This window comes from Symphalangus syndactylus, chromosome 5, assembly GCF_028878055.3.
Source record: "Symphalangus syndactylus isolate Jambi chromosome 5, NHGRI_mSymSyn1-v2.1_pri, whole genome shotgun sequence".
In the NCBI taxonomy this organism is placed as follows: domain Eukaryota; kingdom Metazoa; phylum Chordata; class Mammalia; order Primates; family Hylobatidae; genus Symphalangus; species Symphalangus syndactylus.
Genome location: NC_072427.2, coordinates 48,277,132 through 48,304,060, shown reverse-complemented (window position 1 = coordinate 48,304,060; position 26,929 = coordinate 48,277,132). Strand labels below are relative to the sequence as shown.

The 26,929-nt window shown below is 38.2% G+C and overlaps 1 protein-coding gene across 4 annotated transcripts in view; it reads right to left on the bottom strand.

Moving 5' to 3' along the window:
- The window catches only part of ALDH1A2 (aldehyde dehydrogenase 1 family member A2), a 131,284-nt gene extending 105,037 nt beyond the window's left edge, over window positions 1-26,247 (bottom strand). For 2 of the 4 annotated variants that reach the window (XM_055278367.2, XM_063639023.1), the window contains exon 1: window positions 25,893-26,247. In XM_055278367.2, the coding sequence (XP_055134342.1) occupies window positions 25,893-26,009 (117 nt within the window). In that variant the 5' untranslated portion in view covers window positions 26,010-26,247. Of the gene's footprint in view, window positions 1-25,142; window positions 25,176-25,338; window positions 25,355-25,892 lie in introns of those variants that run through there. The other 2 variants (XM_063639024.1, XM_055278368.2) reach the window with 2 other exon arrangements.
- Window positions 26,248-26,929: the final 682 nt, after the last annotated feature.

The following is a 26,929-nucleotide window of genomic DNA, read 5'->3' as shown; positions in this document are numbered from 1 at the left end:
GACAGAAGCCAACAGAACACCTCTCTGAATATTCTGACAAAGTGGCCTTCATCAAAGAAAGCACTGGCTCTCTGAATCCACTGCTGAAGAGGCAGAATTGATAAGTGCATTCTTTCTCAAGAGCTGTGCTAATAGAACACGTTTACTCAGGTCCAACTATACCATGAATCATAAAACAACCTGCAGACAGATAATCTAGGGAGCAGAATTTCCTCTAACCCAAAGTACATGGATAACACACATTCAATAAGTAATTCAGATACAACTAACGTTATTAGGGGCCCACTATGTACTGTGAACTTTCACCATTTCATTTCATCTAGATAACAAATCTACGATGTAGGCATTATTTCCTGTCTAGAGGAATAAGCTAAAGTTTATGATGTAAATCCAAGTTCACACCACAAATAATTGACAGGGCAAAAAACTTGAACCTTTCCTCTCAACATCTATGGCTGTTCCCCCTCTCCTCTGCTAAGATGTAACTTTTAAGATCTATATTCTATTGGGCCAGAGGTAGTAGAAATAATATAAATAAGAAACTTACTATAAAGTCAGAATTGAAAACCAAATTGAGCAAGAGAATAATAATAAATGTTAACATTTGAGTGCTTACTATTTACAGGCTCTAGACACTTTTTACACATATTAACTCATTTAATCTTCACATCCACCATATGAAGTAGGCAGTCATGTTTGTCCTGTTTATAGATTAGAAAAGTCAGGCACAAAAACTAAAATGAACTTCCCCCCAGTTAGGAACACAGTAGAGGAGGATTCAAAATCTAAATAGTCTAGCACCTTAATCTCAGTCCTAGATACTAGTGTGTGAAACAGGGTGGTGCCCTGGTGCAACTTCCTTCATGCCGCATGACCTTCAAGTGGCCATCTGTACCATTTCAAAATAAATTAATCAAATGTGTTTCTTTCCAAAGGGTTAGATTCCTTTATAATCTGATCCCAAACAATCTCTCCAGTCTCATCTCTGGACACTCATCACCAAGTATCTATGCCTGCATAACATTTATACAACACCATCATTTATGTAAATAAAACATACAGAGAAAAAATAACACTGTTTTCCATCAATAATATGTCCATATCTAAATATAGATTGGAGAACCTGTGGGGGAAACCAGAGAACTTGCATAGACCAGTGTGTTACATGTGCCATAAAATGAGAAGCATGATAACTTAAAATCTGTGGATCTAAGTCTCTCCCTCGCTTAGTTCATTCAAGCTTCTATAACAAAATACCATAAACTTCATGGCTTACAAACAACAGAAACTTATTTCTCATAGTCCTGGAAGCCGGGAATTTCTAGATCAAGGCACTGGCAGATTCAGTGTCTGGTGAGGGCCCACTTTTTGGTTCATACATGGTGCATTCTTGCCATTTCCTCACATGGTAGAATGGACAAGCTAGCTCTCTCAGGCCTCTTTTACAAGGACACTAATCCCACTCATGAGGGCTTTGCCCTCATGACCTAATCAATTCCCAAAGTTCTCATCTCCTAATATTATCACCTTTGTATAGCAGTCCTCCTTTATCCATGGGGGATATGTTCCAAGACTCCCAGTGGATGCCTGAAACCGCAGACAGTAACAAACTACTGGTACAGTAATACATACTATGTTTTTCTCCTATACATACATACCTAGGATAAAGTTTAGTTTGTAAATAGGAACAGTAAGAGATTAACAACTAATAATGAAGTGAACTACAACACCATATCATAATAAGTTATGTAAATGTGATATCTCTCAAAATATCTTACTATACTGTACTCACCTGACTGTGGAAAGCAAAACCATGAATGGGGTGGAGGGACTACTGTATTAGGATTTGAACATATGATTTTTGGCGAGACACAAACATTCAGACTGTAGAAGTCCCAACCCCCCCCTCAAATCCTATATTAAAACTATACCAATCTCTAAACATGACATGAACTTTAATGAGTCAGGATATTTGAACATACTGTTTCCTCCCTTCTTTAATTGACAGGACAGTAAAATCTTAGTCATCTTTCAAAACTGAGTTCAAATACGACCTCTTGGTAAAGCTTTCCTAAATCCCTTCATACAGAGCTAACTGCAGGTCCTCTGACATATACCTACCTATCATACTGTCCTGTAATACTTTACCTAAACTCCCCACTGGATTGCTTGCTCCTTAAGAACAAATACTATGCCACTATGTCATCTTTACTTTTGTATAACCAACATCTACATAAGGAACAGTAAAATAGTAGATGCTCAATAAATGTTTCATAAGTATTGATATTACATAAGAAGCAAGTATGAATTAAAAACGTACATTGTTTCTTCCAGCTAAAAGCAAAACAATGTATGTTTTGAATTCCAGGAATCAAGTTTCTTGAAATCCTAGAATCACTTTCATCTCATGTCCCAGAAAAGCTGTCTCTCAATCTACAGTGAATACCATCTCATTTATATTGTAGGCTTCCTACATCTTGTCTGAATTGAAGTTAAGACAAATAGTTTTCATCCAGAACATGATTCTAGATAAAGACACTGTGGTCACCAAGACTATGGACTTATTTACTAAAAAGGATGCAGTGCCACTGGTATCCTGCTAAAGCCCTTGCAAATGAAGGTGGTTCACAAGGAACTGCTTTTCTCTGGGGCACTGGATCATAACACTGGAGTTCTCCTGAGTGACCTGCAGTCTGAAAGGCCAAACTGAATTGCAGTCTTCTCACCTGGCCACTATCAATGATGTCATTTTATAGTTTGTTATTTAAACTGACTGTGCATTAGGGGTTTATGTATAAGGGGATACCCTTATAAAAGTCTTATTTTCTTCTACAGCACAGGAGGAGGAGGAAAAGGAAGAGGTGAAGTTGCTTGTGTTTTAGTCCTGGTTTCATGCTAAGTATCTGGCAAGTCACTCAGCTTCTCTAGCCCTCAATTTCTTTGTCTATGAGGGTACCAGACTTGGTGACTGAAGGAAGGCTAACCACGGCACTTATGATACAAATCTTGTTTCCAGGCTCTTGACAGACATTAATAATGAATCATGACACTTTCCAGCTAAACTTTTCTGAATACTTTTCAATACGGCACTTCAGAAAGCTACTATCTAATGGAAGATGTCATTTATTATTAAATCTATTGCCATCCCTTACAACCCTTGGGTTCTAATATTCTGTACATCTAGGTTAGTGGATATAGAACACATGTGGCCACCAGTGGGCGCTCAATAAGGAAGTTTATCAGAAGTTCTGTGATAACGTAGGTTTGATTTGCTCCTTCTCTAAAGAGTGTATGTTAACATTTCATAGCCATTTGAATAACAGAATCTCCATGACTGCTGCAGAGTACGCCCTCTGCGTTCTCAAAAGTGACTGCCTTCTTTTCCAATTATGTCTAATATTTTAACACACAATGAATATACTACAAAGACATCATTTGAAATGGTGAGATTCAGGTGGAAAAGAGTCCTACAACAAACATTTTTAAACCTATGCCAAGTCATCACCAAGAACAGCTGGAAACCCTCCCTCCCTGCCAAAAAATGGTTTTAGTTTCCTGTTGTGAAATTATTCAGTACACCAAGATCATACTTTAACAGCCAAGTCCTATTAAAGCACTATTTTAAAATGCTCTAACGAATGAGAATCTTCTTCTCAGTCTAAACATAGTAGAGGCTCCTTTGGTTAGGAAGAGACAGATTCACAGAGCTGTACAAGGTCTTAGATATAATCTCTGCAAATCCAAGTGTTAGATAAATAAACTTGTCAAAAGAAGTCCAATGGCTTGACCAAGGCCACATACCCCCGGTTAGTGGCAGAACAAAGAATGAACCCCCCATATCCTGATTCCCACTTCAGTGCTTTTTCTAAATTTAATTTTTGCTGATGTCTGTTTGAAAAGAGGACTTGACAGCTGACCAGATCTGAGCGATCCTTGCTGCATCTCTATCATGATGCTTCTTTTTTATTTATTTTAAGTTCTGGGATACATGTATAGAATGTGTGCATTTGTTACATAGGTATACATGTGCCATGGTGGTTTGCTGCACCTATCAACCTGTCATCTAGGTTTTAAACCCTGTGTACACATTAGGTATTTGTCCTGATGCTCTCTCTCTCCTGCCCCCTACCCACCGACAGGCCCCGGTGTGTGATGTTCCCCTCCCTGTGTCCACGGGTTCTCATTGTTCAACTCCCATTTATGAGTGAGAACATGCAGTGTTTGGTTTTCTATTCCTGTATCACGATGCTTCTTAGACACTGTTCAGGACAAGGAATTTTGTTTGAGTCCTTTTACTTCAGCACAATCAACATAGGTGCCAGTAAAATAATTTTTCATTTTCTTTCCCCAAAGCAAAATACGTTAGGGAAACTGTTGATTTATATTCCTAATGAAACACTACTTAGAGATGAGGTCCTGGGACACTGTCTGCAGTCTTCCCAGGTGCAGAAGCAGGAGCTTCTGCCAGAGGACAGTCAACAACCAGACTATTACAATCCTCAAATAGAAAGTTATTTTCCTAGGCATATTAAGGAATAGCTTTGTGCTCTTACAACCAACAGGACTATATTTGAGGATTCAGGAAGAGGACCTCAAAACCAATCCCTATCATAATGACTTCCCAGAGGAGGGCTGGTTTTGGATGAGCAGAGGGAAAAGGGAATGGCCAAGCTAACTGATTTAGGAGCTGGTTACAATTTCATGGCAACAAAGCGAGTCCTTTTTCATATGTTCCCTTCTCTGTAGAATCTGGGTATCCCAGACTGAAAAAGAAAAGCACATCAAATGCCAAAGTCTTTATAAAATGGTCACTGCTCAAAGGGCTAATATCCAGAATCTACAAACAACTTCAACAAATCTACAAGAAAAAAAACAACCCCATCAAAAAGTGGGCAAAGCACATGCACAGACACTTCTCAAAAGAAGACATTTATGCAGCCAACAAACATATGAAAAAATGCTCATCATCACTGGTCATTGGAGAAATGCAAATCAAAGCCACAAAGAGATACTATCTCACACCAGTTAGAATGGCAATCATTAAAAAGTCAGGAAACAATAGATGCTGGAGAGGATGTGGAGAAACAGGAGCACTTTTACACTGTTGGTTGGAGTGTCAATTAGTTCAACCATTGTGGAAGACAGTGTGTCGACTCCTCAAGGATCTAGAACTAGAAATACCATTTCACCCAGTGATCCCATTACTGGGTATATACCCAAAGGATTATAAATCATGCTACTATAAAGACACATGCACACATATGTTTATTGTGGCACTATTCACAATAGCAAAGACTTGGAACCAACCCAAATGTCCATCAATGATAGACCAGATAAAGAAAATGTGAAACATACACACCATGGAATACTATGCAGCCATAAAAAAGGATGAGTTCATGTCCTTTGCAGGGACATGGATGAAGCTAGAAACCATCATTCTCAGCAAAGTAACACAAGAACAGAAAACCAAACATCACATATTCTCACTCATAAGTGGGAGTTGAACAATGAGAACGTGGACACAGGGTGGGGAACACCACACACCCGGGCCTGTCAGGGGATGGGGGGCTAAGTATGGCACGTGTATACCTATGTAACAAAAACGCATGTTCTGCATGTGTACCCTAGAACTTAAAAGTATAATTTAAAAAGAATATGGTCACTGCTGTCTGGCCCACAATTTCTTCTTCCACCTAAGAGAATTAAAATAAAAATTCATAATGGTACTTTATTAGAGACACTCCACACATGCATTTGAAAAAAATCTGTAAGTACAATTTCCTTTTGTCAATATGTCAAAGCGTCTTAGATTCTGGGCACCATGGCAGGAAATGTCATATATCTTCTTATCTCAGCAATTTCACCTTCCTAATAGAATGCTTTTAAGAACTCTAATAAGGACAATACTCCCTGCAACAAAGGCTTTCTGCCAATAAGAAATGTCCCTTCCCAAACCACAAAGGAATAGATATCTCACAGTCTCCAAGGAAGGTAGTCTGACATGTGAATGGTGCAGATGGTTGTATTCCTGTGTTAAGACAGTAAAGATCATGAAGTTGGGCTTTTTGAAAGCCAATTAAAAGTGACTACGCTGGTTTATACAATTTTACTTTTCAAAAGAGAGCATCAGGATAGCAAGGTAACAAGCAAGTCTGTTCCCCCAAGACAGGTGTAGAGTTGCTTAATTTATTCAAGCTTGATGGTTAAATGTTACAAGGGTCACGTCTATGTATGTAAAACAAAGTAAAGAAAAATCAAGAAATTCATTAAAGATTGAGGTGATTAATCTTGTACGTATTCCTTCATCTTCCTCATAGAACAACCTAGAATGGGGGAGGTAGAGTTGAAAGACCTCCATTTTAATGCCAGTCTGCCTTTTGCCACTTGTGTAAATCCTGAGCAAGCTATTAAACTCTCTGAGCTTTGTTTCCTCCTCTGTAAAAACAGAAATAAGACCTGTCTACCTTACAGAGCTATTGCACAATTAGTGAGATAAAATGTGAAATGTGCCTGAAGTATAGCTGGTGAAAATGGGAGTTTCTCTCTTCCCTAAGTTCTTGAAGAAAGGTCTGCTGGCTTCATTTAGTTTCCCCCACATCTTAACAGCACTTAACATGTAGTAGGTGCTCAAAGGATATAATAATATCATGTTTCTAGAAAAAGAAGTGGGGCTGGGATAAGGAATTAAGATTGGCTGTCAACAGCATCAGATTCTTCTAAAAGTTGCTGTATAAATCTCAACAGTTAGTTGGATAAAGATTCAAAACAGTGAAACTTACTAGCCATACAGCCTGCCTTGCTTGGCCACTTTTGCAACAGGAAAACAAGAGAGGACAAACTAGGCTTATCACACTTGTCAGCCCACAGCAAAATGGCCGTAACTATATAGGCAGGCTGCCATGGATTTTCTAATTGGGGAATCTAAAGCCTGAGGAATTCTAAAAGCAGCAGGTATTGATAGGAGTTAGGTGTAAATAATTTCCTATCCTCAGTGAATCTTTGACTTGAAGCTGCCATGTTTTATTTCAGTAATAAAACATTGTTTTTTTAATAGTAAATGCTTCAAATGATTTGTATTAAACTCTGCATTAGATTGTACCTTGGAGAGTTAAATTTTACTCAACTTGCCATTAAACTGTTTTCATTCCTCATAAGAGAGTACCAGATAGCAAATCAATACCCAGATTGATTTATATGAAAAAGTTTAGTTAAACAATATAAAGAAGTAGTTCGAGGACTTAATGGTAGTTATCTCCTTTTACACGATTGTCCCACTGTTTCTACTCTAAAGAGATTTACGAACAACCAAGAAAATGGCAGCGCTATCATTTACCTACAGAACATTTAAAAAACTGTATTGATGATCATCTCAGTATGGCACTCTGTAAGGCTAGTGTCCTTTAAACATTATAATCAAAGGTAATATTTTTAACTTTGAAAAAAATAGCCCCACCTTATTTTACTTCTAATTAAGAGTCTACCTATATAGAGTAAAACGATAAGGCAAGTGCTCAGATCATTTAGAGTGGCGGAAAAAACTTCTTCCTGAAATGGTTATATAGTTAGAACAAGAGTGGTTCTGTTGACTTCCATTATTCATTCGCTTTGCTTCACGCCAAAACATCTGGCTAAAAAGTGAAAAAAAACACCCAAATGGCATTGTATAGAAAAAACACCTAGATGATTGATTGCATTTTTCACTTTAAAGTCAATGTTTTGATATTATAGAGACATGCGCTTTGTTCAATAAGTGTAATCTTTTACTAGTAAAAAGCATGGTTTTAGAAAGCTTGCTTTGAGAAGGACTAATTTATCAATTATAATTCTAAATCAATTAACAGTTTTAAATAATGGACCCAATATTGCAGGCCCTGAACCCCGCTTATGCTGAGTCCTAAGCTGAAAGTCATGAAAAAGGAAAAGTCTTCACTAGAAAAGGCTGCTAACTAGACTGCTCAAGTATTCAGACAGTACAAGATCAAAAAAAATGTAAAACTAAAGGTAACATTTTAAAACAGCTTTAAAATACTAATAGAAAGTGATTGTGCCAGAGTAAGCAGCTGGGTATTTTAAAGTAAATGTTGTATGCCCAACACATTGTACTAATGTGCAATGATTACACAAACTGTGTTAATGTTGTAAACAGAAATAACTTAGGACATTAACAGGTAGCCAAGATCCACCTAGCTTCTCACATATCCATCTAACCTCAAGGTCTGCTTCTGAAAGTGAAAGGACACTGATGAGACTACAGAGACACAAGGTCACTAGTCGTGTTCCCCAGAGGACAGTTTGGTCAGCCTTTGATGGATAAGGCTGGATCCAAATGAATTGAGACGGGAAGTATAGATGGGGGATCTGCCCCTTTCCCAGAATGATGCTGCTTGAGATATTCAGTGCTACTTTGGGTCATTCAGATTAAAGGGTCCAGGGGAATTACAGGGACCTATGATGCAGACCTAGTGTTCCATTTGACTCAGGATTCCATGGGTTACAGCAGGATACTCCCACAACAGATCTAAAATGTCCAATTTTCCCAGTCTCCCTTAATCAAATGACAGGTATGACCTGAGCTGAGTCTCATGGAGGTCTTCTTGGACTCTATTTTTTAAATGTTTAAAATCTTAATACTTTAAGGTATAATAATAAGATGTATGTATCTGATGAGTTTTAGCATATGTACACTCATCCCCACAGTCAAGATAATGAATATATCCATTCCCCACCCCACAAATTTCCTTGTTTCCCTTTGTAATCCCTCCCTCTTACCCACCCTGACCCTCACATTCCAAACAACCACTGATCTGCTTTCTGGCACTATAGATTATTTTGCCTTTTCTAGAATTTCATATGAATGGAATCACATAGTAAGTACCTTTTCTGTTCTTTCACTCAGCGTATTTTACAATTTATCCATGTTGTTGAATGTATCTTGTGGTTTGGTTCTTTTCACTGCTGAAGAGTATTCCATGTTAGGAATATATCAAATCTTCTTTAACCACAAAAATTTGATGAAGGTGTCCTAAGACACCTAGATGGTGTGACTTAGATGTATCATTTAAACTTTCTGTGGCTCAATTTTCTCATTTGTACAATAAGATAATAAAAACCACTTTATTGAGTGGTTGTAAGGATTAAATAAGGTATTGGATTACTGAAAAGCCTAACATAGTATGCACTGAGACTTTTTATTCATTCTGATTCTGAATATAAGCAATCAATTCAAGGCAATTTATGAGTACTCTTAAAAAGCCAGTGACTCCTTGTTCTGTTTGAGTATTCATTCACTTATTCGCTACTAAGACCCCTTTGCCAAACCAGCAGAGACAGATAGGGTGGGGAAAGAGGTAAAGATGGTGAAGGCCGTCCAACACATTAATTGGTCTCCCCACATGTCTGATCGCTACCCACTTCTGACACTGCCATGGAGACAGGCTAATGCAGGCTGGTTCAAACATGGTAGGCTGCCTGGCCCTGAGAGGGTCTGAACAGCGGTGTGGGAAATGTACTTTGAGAGAAGAAAACTCAAGAGAAATGGCTTTTATTCCGTCCCCCCCACCCGCCCCCCTCCCCCCCGCCCCCCTCCCCCCCCCGCCATCTTGAAAACTGAGAATGTAACATGATTTCTTTTTGTCTTCTGCTTGGAAACAAATGTTCCTCTGCCTATCTTCCCTAGGTTCAATTAGTCTTCTGTCTTTCTCAGAATTCAGCCTGTTCATTTGCAAATGGAAGACATCAGAAAGGCTAGTGGGTGTGAGTGTGGGTCTTGAGGGGGAAGGGGGCTGAAGTGTTTATTTTCAAAGCCGCGGGGGTCCCCATTTGAAAAAGCACCCAGCTTATCTCAATGTTTTTGTTTGTATGATTTTGAATTAGAAGGTTGGAGCAATTCATTTAGGAGATTAAGCTGTTTTCACAATGGGCTTAGTTGCCCTATTTATTCAATAGTATTGCTAGGGTTAAAAAAAAAAAAAGAAAAAAAAAGTCTTTCTACTGTGCTCTTCATTATTCCAGTGCACCAGTTTTAAAGAATTCCTTGGTTTTTGCTTTTAATGCTAGTTCATTTTACATTAAAATGATGTTTATTAACTGGTCACAGATAAAAATCACCAATGATTTCTCTCACAGTTTAGAGCTGCCAGTTTTAGCAAATAAAAATATAATTAAATATGAATTTCAGAAAAACAGTAAAGAAAATTTCAGTTTAAGTATGGGAAATCATAGGGTATACTGATACTAAAAAAAACAAATTCATTATTTACTTAATCTTCAAATTTCACTAAAAATCATGTATTTTATCTGACAATCCTATCACGTTTTCATGGATGTTGTATGTGTTCCAAGAATGGCAAGTGAAAACTAAGACAAATTCCATTTCATTATTGCATTTAAACTTGCTCCCTGCAGAGGCAAAGTACTGTATCAACCGGAATATTAATTTCCAGTTTATAAACAGATAAAGTGATAATTCAACAAATCAAGTGAATTTGATACACAGGTTAAGACCTAGTTCTAGTCACTAAAGCCTATTTCAACTATGGACATTTTTCTCATCACAAAAAAAGGAAAACCAAAAGTAGCAACTAGCATCTTCAGTTGCATTAGAAGTTAATGTCTTGAACCACTATGTTTAAATGTGAATATCGTCTTTCATTTACGCTGCAAAGCAAACATCTGTGCAAGGAAGGGCTTGAACACCCCAGTGCGTATCCTAAGGTTGAATAAGGCTTTGAACCAATAAATGAGTGATTTCTCCACAGGAGACTAAACATTTGCTTGTGACGGTAAACAAAAAGCTGAATTTTATGTAGCACAATCATTTTTACGTATCTGTTGATATAAATAGTTAAACAAGAATTATTGATTTTTTTTCTGTCAAACGAAAAGGTTTGCACTTAACTCAGATCTTAGCAAATAATCGTATTTAAAGAATTAAATTATTCCTTAAATGTGATGCTTCCTCTTACCCCAGGAACTGGATTATAATATTATTTGCAGTAAATCATTCCTAAAGGACCCTGACTTAATAAACTGTGATGATAAACTAATAAGCCTAATTGTACATAATTTATAGAGTTCATTTTAAAATCACATACAACATTTTGAGAAATTTTTGTAGATCTTAAACTTAATTTTCTCTTTTTATTTATTTTTTTAGATAGGCAACTTCCCAGAAAAGAAAAAAAGAGGAAAGGAGACAAATGAAAAGCTCAAATTTGGTCAAGATCCCTATTTGCCATTTAAATACAATATTAGAAAACTCTTGCTAGGACTTCATTTTGAAATAAACCTCATGTTGGAGGTCAGTTCTCCTAAGAAATACCACTGAAAGCTGCCACTTGACCCGGAATTCCTCTACAAGAAAAACTAGCCATAACTACATGAGAGGTCTATATGAGAAACTGCCAGAATGTCAACTTCATTTGCAGTGGCCCCATATGGCCTGATCACTCTCCCTGGCATGATAAATCACTGGCAGAATTCTTACCTTCCTACGTTTGATCTCTGCTCAGCAAGATGTGGTTTTGATGTGAAGAACTCCAGATCTCTTAGGTCAGAGACAAATAGCAGTGGCACTGACCTGCAAAGTGCTAAGTCTCTATTAGACTCAAGTGAAAAGCCGTAAGCTTCTGACAAGTTCCCTTGCCACCACGCTTCCTCACCCTCCATGGTTTTCATGAGCTTAGCTTGGCAGGAAAGCTGCTCAAATGGTCTGGAGGAGAAATGACAACAAATATTTTCTGCCTACTACTATTACAAAGTATTAAAATCAATTTTCACCAAGACTCAAAGGAGGAAGTCTCTTGGGAGTCACTGCTCTAATTTCTAGTATGGTGAGTCCTTAGCAAATATGAAACATTTTGATTTCCGCTGGATCTTTATGACACTGCTAGCCACTCATTTATATAACGAGAATCATGGACTACTCTTTGATAACTATGAGTACACTGTTGAGACAGTATTTTCATCAAAATTGCTTGAGTGCAAATTTTCGGCTCTAAAAAGACCACAACTAAATATGCAAGCAGTTCAGTATTGTCTTTTAGACACCCATAATCCCAAGTTCTGGGCCCAGGAAAGTAAAGAGTTCTAATTAGTCAGGGTGGGGTAAAGAAATCTTATAGCTTTTCTAATCCAACACTTTTAAAAAGTAGGTGGATTAATTAATAAGCATCTCATTCTGGTCTCTCATTTTATGATAAAACTGTTACCAGGATTTATTTTTTATTTTTTTTATTTTTTGAGAGGGAGTCTTGCTCTGTCACCCAGGCTGCAGTGCAGTGGCGCGATCTCGGCTCACTGCAACCTCTGCCTCCTGTTACCAGGAAATTTAAGTGGCGTACCCAGTATCACAAAGCATTTTCATATTTCCAGGTCCCATTATAGAGTAGATAATAAATGATCAAATTATTTTGTTCATTCACTAATTCGGTAAGTATTTATTCAGTGCCTGCATATCCAAGAAACTGTTAAATGAAGATACATAAGTGGCAGAGCCGGGGTCAGAACATGGGTCTTCTAATGCCCTGTCCATTGCCTTGTTCACTGCTCTGCAAGGTACTCTGAAAGGTTTCTATTTCAAAGGAAGGGGTAAATGCGTGGGAATGAAGCAGAAGAGTTTTCCAAAGTGGATGCGTGTATACCTTCTTTAAAGGAAGCACATGAAAGAAATTTTTTTCAAAACACTTTACCTTGGAATTCACTTTCTAGTCCTGGCATTTTAACTATTCATGACTCTGCAAATGAAATCAGACAATTTATTGTCTAGTATGTATTCATTTATTCATTCATCAAACACGAAGATGTATGGACCACACTCTGTGTCAAGGCAGCCATGATATCGGCTCTCATAAAAATTTAAGTCCAAGAAAAAAATTAGTCTGCGAATTAAACAGTAATTGGATCCCTTGGTGTGACATTATAAAACACACATTACTTAACAGTAATAATAAAGTTTGAAATAAACTGGAATTTATTCAGTTTATGAAATAAACTGAAATAAACTGGAAATTAATATTCCGGTTGAAATAAACCTAAAATGCCACATTTAAAATGCTTCTTCTAAAAGATTTTTGTGTTCTGAAGTCATGTGTGCCTATCACTGAAAATGACAGCAGAAATACTCCAAAAATTGTAAAACTAAAATTGGTGTGTAATTTTAGTTTACTGAAATTATGAGGTGTTCCAAAAAAGCAAAAAGCATGCTATCATTTTAACAGCTGCATTATTTCAACAGTTGTCCCCTTTACACCACTCAGAATTACAGACACTCATAAATAAGGCCCTCATCTCTGTAGCAGTAAGTTAGTGACTTTGCAAGTGTTCAGTGAAAGCAAAATGTTTGGTTTTTTTGGCTAAGTGTACTTTATGTACCCCTATTTGTGCATACACGCCTATACTAAATGCTGAGCAATAATCTTTCTCCTTAAATCAGATCATCAAGAGTTCCAAAAATCACTGTTTTGTGTACTTCTTTTCTAAGCCTTCTGTTTTTCTCTGTTGGAATTCCTGGTAATGATACCAGAATGTGGGCAAACCTCATTAGTCTCCCTGCTGTTTACAAGACAGGATTTATGCTCAATGTGCTGAACACAATGACACACATCACTAAATGGCTACAACTACCACCCAGGCTTTAATCTCAGAAATTTTTCACTCAGTACAAATATCTATCAGCATGGAGAAACATGGAAGAGCAATTACAGCCAACACGTGTAGTCTTTTAAGAGTACACCAATAAATACCCATTTGTGAAGGTTAATTTAATGCAACCCAGGCTGTTATCTGGAATAGTATATGTCGCCAATTCAATCCATTAAGTAATTACTAAATTCTCAAGAGGGCTCCCAGAAGTCAAATGTGGTTATTCCAGGTTCATTGCTTCTGGTCTCCCAAAGGACCATTTAGGCCAACAGCTGGGAGAGCCAAATACAAAGGTTCCCAGGCATAACTGACCATTTCATGAAAACAGGTAAATGAGTCTAAAGGAGAAATAAGAGTCATCAGGTGCCTGTGCTAAGAGAAACACCAAGGGAAGCAGAAGAGAAGCACAAAAGGGGAGGAATAAAAAAGGAGAGAAAGGGCATAAGTTTGAGAAGTAAAAAAGAAAGATCTGTTCTCTCTAAAAGTGAAGTCAGAGAAATCTGGAGATTGCAAGATCTGGCTTAAAGGAGACATCCTTTTAGCAGTTTCTTTAGAGAGGATTTTTCAATCATTTATAACGAAACATTAATTGTGCACCCCAAATGCCACCCCTTTGTGTTGCTGAAACTCAAAGTTTGAGTACTGCATGAATTCCTCTATTCTGCCTCCCCACTGAGATTACAGGTAACAGAAGGATCTGATAGTAATTAAGCCTTAGTAAGATGATTGCTCATAAGAGACAAGATGGAACATACCCACCCAACTCTTTCTGGCAAGCATCTCTCTCACAGAAATTATATCCCAGTTACAAAAAATGATGGCCCACTGGGGCACAGAAAGCATTAGAAAGAACGTAAAATATATTATCCTCAATAGCCTCACACATCCTCACTCCCAAGTCAATCTTAACAGCCATAAAAAAAGGAAAACACTTTTTGAATGCAAACAAAACAGACCAAATAAACAGGTGTTATTAAGGGCAGTGTGTGACTACACGACCAATGAGGATCGAAAAACATAGTTCTTTATCATAACCTAAATAATCACATATTCCCAGGTGACCTATACCTAAAGTGTCAAACTGTATCAATTCTCTCCCTTTTTTTTAATTCATACTCCCACTTTTGTCTGGTTGGAATTGTTGCTTATGATAGCTGCGGACAATACTGAGTGGAATTAGACTTAAGATCTGAATGAAATATGGGATTTGTAGTTGAGGAAGTGGGCTTGGGGTTTCCTATAAAACACTCAGCAAGGCTTTAGGTTAATAGTCCAAATTGTATTGTCTTTGTAGTGGTTATTATGTTTGTCCTTATTGTTACGAGTAGGGAAGGAGGAGTATTGAGTCCTGGAATTGCCACCCACTATTGCTATTGAGCCTGAAAAAACTAACTTTAATATGCTTGATTTTCTCACTTATAAAATGAAGATATTAATATAATATCAACATCATAGTGTTGCCCCAAGAATTTAGTGTAATCATATGTGAAAAGTACTTTGAATATTGTAGTATTAATAATAAAAGTCGTAGGTATTAAATATAACAAGTATTCATTAAGAAAACATTCTCGAAGTTTCTACGTTGTTAGACATTGAGCTAGGTACTTCAGAAACACCATGATAAATAAGAGTTTATAATCTAGTACAGTTTAGAAGTAGGGAGTTACACAGAAAAATATAATACAATGCAAAAATTGTACCACTGAGAAATGCAAATAAGTAATATGAATGCTCAGAGGATATACATTCATTATCAAAAAATAAGTGTGTAGCCAAAATTGTCAGGTATTATATGTAAGTATATACACAAAAGGGGTAGTTTTAGTTTTAAGGTTGGAGAATTTCACACTTCCACAATATCTTCTTTAAAATTAGAGATACACATGCATGAACCAAATCACTGATGAAATTCAAACACAAAGGTAAATATATACACCAGCTTTGGGTTTATAACTTAAGTTAAAATGTTAACAAAATAAGAAGTAATGTTATTTTCAGACCTGGTGCTTAGGAATAATTTAAATTCTCTTCACTAACAGGATGAAGTATATTATTCTTGAATAATGTAGAGTTATTCAAGAAAAAGGTCTTTTAGAAATTCTTTTTAAATTATTTGCTCCCTATCCATGTTTTCTTCAAATCTATCAGCAGCACAGAGTAAATAATTCATCAATTTATCTTGACCCTTCAAAAATGAGTGATGTGTGTGAAAGAGTGCGAGCGCACATGAGCAAGAGTACAACCACAGTTAACATTTAAGTGCTTATTTTGTTCTAGATAATGTAAGAAAGGTAGGGAAATTAAGTCTTGACATGAATAAGTTATAATAATCATGTTATCCTAGAGTTTTATACAGTGGCCGCCTAGAGGTAGGTTTGTGGAACACAGTACTGTTCTTAGTTTAGGGAAACTAGTATGTATTAAAACCATCAATCAAAGTAGAACCAGTTTCTCCTATTTTCCCATTACAGAGAAGACCACACATTCTAGACTTCCTAATCTGATTCCAAGACTTCAGGGAATACAATTTTAAAAAATTATTTAAACATCAATATTGTTTGACTTTCCAATGCTACATCATTTGTCTTTAATATTTATTATTGTCCCAATGCATAAGCAATTACCAATTCTAGGAGGTAAAGACAGAAATGCAAAAAGCAAAAATAAACTTTCAGAAGACTACAAAAAGAATGCCTTGAAAAATCTGGAATAAGAATGGATTTCTGAAACAGGACTCTAAAGGAAAAATCCTTCTTTACTTGCATTTAAAACTGTATGACAATTACACAAGAAAAAGAAAGAAGAGGGAAAGTTACAAGAGGAAAGAAAATGTTTGCATAGTAAATAACTGATAAAAATTATAATCCTGAATACATTTATAAAAACTGGTAACAAATCAGTAAATACACAACATAGAAAAATGAGCAAATGATAAATTAGCCAAAGGAGGAAAAACAAATGGCCAAGATGAAATGATGCTCAATCTCACAAGAAATCAAGGAAACACAAATCAAAGTAGCAATGAGATGCCATTTCACACTTAGACCAGGTTAGCAAAATTTAATAAGTATGAGAATCTGAAGTATAGGTGAAAATGTAGACTAATGGGAACTCTGATACACTGCTGGTGGGATATACTGGTGGTGGAAACTAGTATAACCATCTTGGACAGAAATTTGGCAATCCCTAATTAAGTTGTAGATACATATACTCCATGAGCCAGCAATATCACTTTTAAGTATACATCCTAGATGCTCTCTCACCAGGTATATGAGGAGACATGTTCAGGAATGTCCAATGCAGCATTACTGCAATAACAAAATGCTGGATGCATCATAAATGTCAAGAGTAGAAACTAAAAATTAGGATATATTCAAAGAATGGAATACTTTGCAACAATTACAATGAATTAATTATAAGTATATCCAACAACATGGATGAATACTGAACATATGCTTAGCAAGCTAATCAAATTACAGAAGGATATATATATGGTACATATATATAAAACATTTATATAAAAGATGTTACCACGCAAAACAATAGCATATATTATTTATGGATACACACACCTATAGGGAAGATAAATGCCTCTGACAAAGGAAGAGAAAGAGAAGGAAATGGGGGCTTCAATTTATTCCTTTTAAAAAATTAGAAGCAAATATTGCAAAACATTAAGAACAAATCTAGGTACAGGTACACACATTTGTTATATTACTTCTTTACTTTTCTGTATGATTAAAGCAATTCATTTTCTGTCAAATATGTCTGGCAATAGTGTGCTGTTCTTCTGCTGAGCTGGAAACATCTCTTTATCTTCTGAATCCTCAATTCATCTCAAGCATTTAGCATCTTCTATCATGAACAATAGCTACTGTGTGCATGACCCCACTCCACACCCAAATGGGAACCCTCTACCGCCTCTTCAGAGCAGGGGCCACACCTACATATCTTTCTTTGCCAGAGTGACTCACAATGCTTTATACACAAAAGGCCTTAAAAAATGTTAAATACACAAATGAATAAATAAATTCAGGGAAGCACAAGAGTAGCTCTGGCTATAGCCAAAAATAAAAATGACCCTGAGATAATAAACATTAAAATTAAATTTTATAATAAAATTAAATAATGCAATTATATTATCAAGCTGTAAAACACAGATGAGGCAGAATTCACCAGTTTCAGTTTTATTGGGGAATTTAACCAAATAGTCTCACACTGATTCTTCATCTTCTCCCAAAAAGGATTCTGTGAGCAAGTCCAATTTTCACACCTAGAGAAATAAGACTTTCAGTTGTTCTCCATAAATTCATATAGGCATTTCATAATTTCACCTTCCCAGGCAAAGCCTTCCCCTCCTCCTTCCCACCTGAAATCGTGCCACTATCACACACATCTCAGCCTGGAAATCTGGTATATGAGTGTTAGGAGTGAGAGGTGGGGAAAAGGGGAAATAGGTTATTTTTGCATATCTCGTGGGTTTGCTAAATAATTAGTGGGTTTCCTAAACTCACAATATTTCGCCAGATTCATTTACTGGGAGATAATTCCATTCTTCTTGTGGGAAGAGTCATACAACCTATACTACTTTCTGACTGTTTAATCTTTAAGGAATCCCTAGAAATGATATTCCAAAAAAAAAAAAACCTAAGGGTCACTGGACTTGAAATTCAAAGTCCAATGAATAGATGGATGAAAATAATGTAAAATATATTAAAATATAACTTTTTAATATTTTGAAAAATGTATAATCAAGATTGGAAAGGGTTTTCGGATTCATGATATGCTAAATTCTTCTAGATAAGAGAGAGGTGTTTCCAGTTTGACCTAAACAAACGCTTTTCTCTTTCCAGAGTTGTAGTGATAAAGAAACACTACTTTGGCTCTTCAAAGGTCAGACACTGATGAGGAAAGGAAATAGAGCAGGTAACTACTTCTGGAAGTAACAGAGCTGAACTGGAGTAAAAGAAAGGCTTCCTTCTATAATAAAAACTAGAAAGTTCACACACAGACATACTAATTTTTAACCACATTCTACAGAGGTCAATTAATCCCCATGTTTAGCCCCAGGGAAGTGTTGTTTAGAGCCCAGCAGAAGTCTAGGTAGTGAAATCACCCAATTATTATTCCAACTGGAATTTTCAAAGCCTGGAAGTGTTTTCAATCATGTGATCCAACAGAGACTTGTAAATAAACCTGCTGTAAATAAGCTCTAAGATTTTGAAGGAAAACAATTTAAACATAACTCAATCTTAAAGGCAGACAATAGAGAAATGCCAGTGATAAGTAATTCCCAATGTACATAATCTTCATGTATTTAAAAGGTTAAATGAAATAGATCTCAAAGATACAATTAAAGGCAATTAAAAATTAACCCAGGTGACATTACAGCAATCACTTCTACGTGAATTAGATTTGATGTTTGGGGGGAAATGAATGGCTTTCAAATTACCTGTCACAGTCAATAAAGAAATTAAAGAAATGCTAGGAGGGGTTTCAAAATAGCCACTGCCTGGTGCTTTTACTTTCTGGAAGGTGACTCCTCCTGGAAAATGCTCTCAAAATTTCGTATGTTATCTTGGACAGTCAGGACTAGTAAAAGTTTCTCCGTATTTAAATTATATAAAGTAAGATACCTTCCCATTGCCAAAAGTTATCTACCTTCTGAGAATGTCCTTGTATGCTGCATACTTCCCACATTTATGTACCAATATCTTGTCAGTATTTTTATCCTAACTACTTAAAACACCAGAAACATCTATTTGCAACCTGGAGTTTAGGCTCAGCTAATCGGGCATACTGACGCATATTCATGCTATATTTTGGCACAAATGTCAAGATATCTAATTTTATTATTAAAATACTGTCAGAGAAATTGCTTTAGTAACTTTTTTAGTAAAGACAACACCTTGGTGGAAAACCCTCCCAGGAATCCCATTTGGTAAAAACGCAGTGTAAATATATAAGGAGGATTCCATAGCTACCCAGAATATTGAACTCTTATGAGTAATGCAAATAATAAATTTAATAAAAATAATTAAAAGAATACATAAAACAGGCCTGTTTTATAAAACTTTGTTGATCATATAATTCTTTTTTTGAGATGAAGTTTCACTCTTGTCGCCCAGGCTGCAGTGCAATGGCGTGATCTGAGCTTATTGCAACCTCTGCCTCCTGGGTTCAAGTGATTCTCCTGCCTCAGCCTTCCAAGAAGCTGGGATTACAGGCGTGCACCACCACGCAGCTAATTTCGTATTTTTAGTAGAGATGGGGTTTCACCGTGATTGGCCAGGTTGGTGTCAAACTCCTGGCTTCAGGTGATCCACCTGCCTCAGCCTCCCAAAGTGCTGGCATTATAGGTGTGAGCCACTGAGCCTGGCCAGTTGATCACATAATTCTGATCTTCCTTAAAATTGGTTTCCATTAATTTAGATCTCTAAATATATATATACGTATATATACGTATACATATACATGTATATATATATATATATGTATATATATATATATATATACACATATGTATACGTATGCATACATATTATTCCAACTGGAATTTTCAAAGCCTGGAAGTGTTTTCAATCATGTGATCCAACAGAGACTTGTAAATAAACCTGCTGTAAATAAGCTCTAAGATTTTGAAGGAAAACAATTTAAACATAACTCAATCTTAAAGGCAGACAATAGAGAAATGCCAGTGATAAGTAATTCCCAATGTGCATATATACGTATGCATACGTATGTATATACGTATATATACACATGTATATGTATACATATACGTATGCATACGTATATATACGTATATATACACATGTATATGTATATACGTATGCATACGTATATATATACACATGTATACATACGTATATCTACACGTATACGTATACGTACGTATATCTACACGTATATGTATCCGTACGTATATCTACACGTATATGTATATCTACACGTATATGTATACGTACGTATATCCACGTATATGTATACGTACGTATATCTACACGTAGATATACATATACATACCTATATACACACACACACACACACACACACATATATATTCATCACTTTGCAAAAATGCAATAGAATTTTGGCTATCATTATATGCCACTTACTTTAACACACTTTTCATTTAGTCCTTTTAACCCCATAAAGTAGATACTATTATCTCAATGATGACAAATGTAGAAATTGAAACTCAGTGAAGAAACTCTTTAAGATGCCACGCATATCTTTTTTTTTTTTTTTTGTGCTGTTGCATCCCTAGGACCTGGTACCATATCAGGCACTATGTGTCAAATAAATGTAACTGTCCACATAGCTAATAAGTACCTTTCTGACCAGGATTTGATCAAAGGCCTATTTTAACTCAGAGTCTCTCTTTTTCCAAATGAAGGAAGGGCATGCAAGTTTTTTCTAAAATGTGGGCTATATGGTTTCTGTTGCTCTGCCATTATAGTCAGAAAGCTGCCACAGACAGTATGTAACTGAATGAGTGCAGTTGTGTTACAATAAAACTTTATTTATAAAACCAGGCAGACAGTCCGCAGTTTGCTGACCCCTGAAACTGTCACTAAGATAACTAAAGAGACAAAAACTCCAATCAGTATTTGTATTTTATTGTCCAACTAAGAAAGACTCAGAACTGATAACTCTGTGTGATGGGACTTGGGATATTTACTGATTTTGTCATGGTTAAATCATCGTGCTTCACTGATGCAACAGAGAACTAACTATGCATGATTTGCCTTTCTTAAGCCTGGCTATGAGGAAGTCAGACCTCACAAAACACCCTGCTCTGAAATAGAAAAACTATCATTCATCATTTTATAGAAATAAAGAATGAGGAGTCCCTCAGCAAATGATAATTCCACATGACACAGGCCCATGTAGTGGAAGGGATCAGGGCAGGACCCCAGGAGAATTATCTAATTCAAGTCCTGTGATGAAATTGTCCAGCTTCCCTGTGTTAAATGGAGATGATACAAACACCAAAAAGCTGCATGGTTATGAAAAAGTATTTTAAAAAAAAACCTGAAGTCCTCTATTGACATGTAGTTTGACTGACAATTTATGAGCAAAACAGACAATCTTGAGTAAAGGTTTGGAAGGATCTAGATCCACACCTATCTTTTAAGAAATTATTACTGGCATAGGCAAGAATCTTGCCCCAGATTAAAAAAAAAAAATCTCATAGAAAAATCAAAAATAGCCACTTAAAGTATTAGAATCAAAAGTCACAAAAGGTAGCTCCTTCTTAAGCGGGGTAGACTAGTTCATATTTTCTCCATGGTTGCAAGAGAAGCAACACAAAAAAATAAAGATTTAAACTCCTTCCCTCAAAAAAAACAAACAAAAACGGAACAAAAGGACTAAAAAACAATGTGCCACAGACTGTTAGAAAAAGTGTATGGTGAGGAAAACTATCAATTTTTTTAAAGTCAAGGCCAATGTCTTCCTTATGAATTATTCTATTTATTTCTACTCTCTCTCCTTCAAAAGGTTTTGCAAGGATCAAACAAGATATATATGAAAGTGCTAGGCAAACCATTAGGCCCTATGGAAATGTAAGTGGCATTATAAGTATCATTATTACATTGATCAACTGAACTACTGCTGTACTAACAACCAATTTTTGGCACACAATCTTTCTAATAAGACCCTAATCTCCCAGAAGGCAGATGTTTCCAGTCTAATACAGTGAAAAGCACCCTTGTTAGGAACATGGCCACTCAAATGCCTTTTGAATTTAACTGAAGTCGACCCCAGAAAACAGAAGTTTAAATGAATAAATAAAAAGATAAATCTAGACTCAACGATGCACATTAGCTCTGAGTTTTAAGTTGACTGCCTTTTTGCCTCTTCTATTTTAGCAGGTCAGTATGTGATAAATATCCCCTTCCTCCCTGTGTTTTAGCTCCATATAATATCAGATGCAGAAAAAAAAAACAAAACTCTTTGTTACTGTTAGTTATGGGCATAAACTCTCACTGAAAAATTGACCAACAGAAAGACAGCACAACGATCTGGGGGAGGAAGGAAGGAAAGGAGAGACTGGTACAGCCAGAAGAGAAGATAGAGCCAAGAAAGAAGGTGGAAGTGGAATACAGAGGGCAAGTTTCCAAAGACCTGGCAATCTGTTAAGAGATAACCCCTGCAGTCAGGGGCGGTCAGTAAAGTGCTGAGCCTTGATTTTGTCATGTGTGTATTCCTATAATATCAGCTATACAAAATTATAAAAGCCAGATTAATAAAATAGACAACTCGGAAAATTTTTAATTCATAAACACATTGCTCAAGGCAATCAGAATGCAGTCTTATTAGGATACATGCAAAGGAGAGCACATTCTCTTGGTACCAAATTGGTCCCCTCAATACTTCATGTTAGTTTTCATTCCTCCTTGACTAACACCATCTGTTTTAAAAATCACATTCCTTAATAAGGGATCACTTTTAAAACTTGGGGTCCAGCTTGCTGTATTAGGGAAATAGAAATTGACATGTTCCAAAAATGGTATTGCCATTGATCATTGGTCTAATATGGATACTGGAATTTCAGAGTGGTAAGCGTATTTTAAAAAATGGAATGTAACTGCCTAAAAGTCCATACAAAACCATGAGTTTAGCCCTTTCAACATCCTTAGGGAATGAACTTTAATTCTGGAGCATTTCCACTGGATCTCTGGCAGGCAAAGGCAGTAACTTTTAATTCTGGTCATCTCTCCCATTCCCTTTATTAAAAATGTGAAATACTTCTAGAAGGAGGAGGAAGTTGGAGCAAAAATACAAGATCACAAGAACAAAGTTTTCTAAGTGCACATTACTTGAAATTCTCATTGTCTGGTCATTTATTTGCAAGTAGTGACTTTATGTGGGTCCCAATATCACAATGAAAAATCATACAGAAAGTCGTATCCTTCACTAAAGATGTATGTTTAGCAAGACAAAAAACAATAACATACTGTCTTATACGATCATTTTCTGATGCAAATATTGTGTTTCTTTCAAATGTGATAGTTAACAGGCCCTAAAGCATAATATTTTTGTAGCCATTACCCTTTTAAAATCCCCTATTGAATATGGTATCACTATCCTAAAGGACTGTCCATTCTATCTTGTTCACTCTTCTGTTTGAAATTGCTAATATAATTTCCCTCACTTCTGGTCATGTTAGTTTTTTAAAAACTATTAATCTTATTTTTCCTTTAAGTAAAAAAATCATTACCCTGGGCTACCAAAAGAGCAGCTTCTGCTCTTCATGTTTTTTAAAAAAAATACTGCTTGTCCACTATGCTTGTCTTAGAAAATTTAGAAGTCTCACTAAAGAGCTGAGGAGGAAAACGGCTGGAAATGCTCACAGATACTTGATTTTACAAGTTTTTGTGGAAAGAGCTCGCCTTTAGTGTTACTCAGTGTTTATGAGGGTTGTTTGTCAAGACAAAAATAAGGTACCTCCTCCCCACAAATTAAAGAATCAAGTTACAATCCATTATTTCATTTCTGATTGTTTTTCTTTGTATTAAGTGGTAAAGTGGATACTGGATAAAAGTTCCCCGAGCTAAAAGACTCCACATTAAAGACTCCAATTAGCTATAAATCAGTTGTCTTTCCTACTGGGGGAGAACAAGAGAGAAAAGAGAGAGGGGGTAGTTAGGGAATAAGAGAACTGGAAGAGCTTCCAAATTAAATTCTGAAAAACGTACCTATTGCATACCTAAAATTTCTTTCAGAGGCTGTTAGAAAAATCCCAACAAAAATAAGACTAAAATCAAACCTTCCCAAATCTGAGGGTTAGGTCTTTTCTCCTGTGTAGACCTTCCATTTTTAAGACCTTTAAAAAGAGACTGAAGAGGTTAGAGACCCTCATAAAACAAAACTGTTAAGCTGCATGCTTTCCCTGCTCGTTCCTAAACCCAGAGAAGTGCCACACATTGGCACTATTGTTATGCAAACAATGCCTAAAAGGCTATAACCATTAACGACCTCTCATTAAAACGGCTTTGAAAAATTTGTCACACCATCTAAAAAAGCTAGCAGGTACATTAAATCCATCTAAATCGACATTCAAAACACAAATCGCCCTGATTTGTAACGTAAAACTCAATGCAAGTAAAATCTCAATATTCTGATGTGTTTCTTGTATATCTCGTTCAACCATTAAGCCAGATGCAAACAATTTGCTTCTCTACAAAATTTATCTTGTAAAGAAAGCACGATGGAATACATCTTTAATCAACCTTTAACCATATGCATGTGCGTCTATGCGTTTGAGTTAATTGGGAGAAGTTGGGTGTAGAAATGTACCGAAAGGACTAGAAAATCAAACCAGAGAACTACAAAACGAACTCCAAGAAACGTGGTTTTGAATCCCATCTCTCTCTCACCACCTCCCTCAAAATGTTATAACATTACAATACTCCTATGTTTGTAATCGATCATATTTTTCTATGTCGAATTTGTGGAAAGTAAATTCATTTTATATTAGGTAGCAGACGCACATTCTTTTTTAGGCGATGCAACAACAAAAATTCTGCTTAGCAAACCCAAGATGTCAAAGTTCGTTATAAAAAAAATAAGTTCTTCAGTTCAAAACCGAACATGCTAACAAAGTTTAATAAAACTTTTTAAGTTTCCCAGGGAAACTGCCACTGCCTACAAAATTCACATGAAACGTTGACGTTGGAGTTACTGTACTTATCAGTCAGGTTTCCGTGAAATTTGTCAAACCGGCCAGAGCGCTGGTGTCTTGACAATTTCTTACGGGAAAGCCCCTCAGCACTCTCCGGGCTGTGGAGGACCTGATTGGGACCAGCAGCCGAGCGGCCCTAAAGGCGGAGGACCGAGAAGCGACGGCCAGGCTGCGTGGCCAAGCTGACGGGGAACCCCGGCCTCCATGTGAGGACACTAAGCGGTTCCGACGCCTTCCCCGCGGCAGTCGGGACCGGGAGAATCGGACAGAAACCAGCCTCAGATAGGATCCGGGGAAGGAGCCGTTGACGGCGGCCCCTTAGCGCTGCGCTTCGAGTTGGGCAAGTCCTCAAGGCGTCCTAAGACCGCGGCGGGGCTTCAAACGACCCAGTCCCGAAGGCAGGCAGGGGGTCCCTCTGCTGCGCATGGATGACAGGCTGGCCCCGGCGACCCCGGCCCCCCGGCCCTGTCACGCCGCCCTCACCCGCTAAAGAGATCGGGGAGAGGAAAGAAGGTTCTAGAAAGTCTCCGTGGACGACAGGCGCTGGGCGGCCGCTTACCTTGGTGTACTTGATTTCGAGGTTGGGCGTGGGCGACGGCAGGAGGTGCAGGGACGCCATGAGGGCGGCGGGGTCAGCCTTCACCTCGCCGGGCATCTCTATCTTGCTGGAAGTCATGGTGGCGGGCCGGGTGTCCCTAGCCCGCGGCGTGGGACAGTGTGGGCTGTACGCGCGGTCCGCGGTCCGGGGGCGCGCTTGCCTGTATATAGGCAGGTGTCAAGCTGGGGCTCTTCTTATTGGACGTGAGGGCTGAGGCGCGGGGGGCTGGTCCATCCTACCTAGGACGCCCGGCGCAGCCTCCATTTACATAAAGGCCGCGCCGCGCGGCCGGGACGCTTGGCGCCCACGGTCAAGTGCGCCCGGTGACCCCGCCCCCCGGCCGCGGGGGCCAGCCCACGCCCACGCTGCCTCCACAGTCCTCGACGGTGGGAGCGTGAACTTGCGCCCGCGGCCCGCGGGCCTCGGCCAGCCGGGCTTGGTCTCCCGGTCCCTGGGTCAGAGTCGGCGGGAGGCGCACCGCGGCCGAAGTCGAGTGGGGGTCGTGGCCCCCGGAAGCGGAGCTGGCAGGGGCTGGCGGGGACCGGAGCGGCCCGGTGCTGCTTCGGAGCGGAGAGCGGCCGGGAAAGTCTAGGCTGCGGAGGGCGGCTCCCAGGTCGCCCACGTTCCCTCCCATCCTCGTCCCAGGGCCCACCGAACCCCGTCCCCCTTCTTTTCCGGAGACCCGGGAGGGCGTCCTCCGTTCTCCTCCGGGCAGGGGCGCCAGGCTCTCGGCAGCTACGCCCTCTCCCCGAACCCTCCGACTCCCCTCAGCCGGGCCGAGGTGCGTGGTGGCCAGAGGGTCAGGGAGAGGTGGCGGTGGGGCGAGTCCCCCTGGCCCCGCGCTCAGAATGAGGATCCCTGCGAGCGAGCGGGTCAGCGGGGGGCGGCCCTTGCCAGGCGTCGCCCGCCCGGTTGCTGCCCTCTGCCGGCCGGGACCGCCTGGGCGGCTTGCGCTGTGGCGGGAGGATATGGGCCTTGGTCATCCCCGGCTCTTCTGA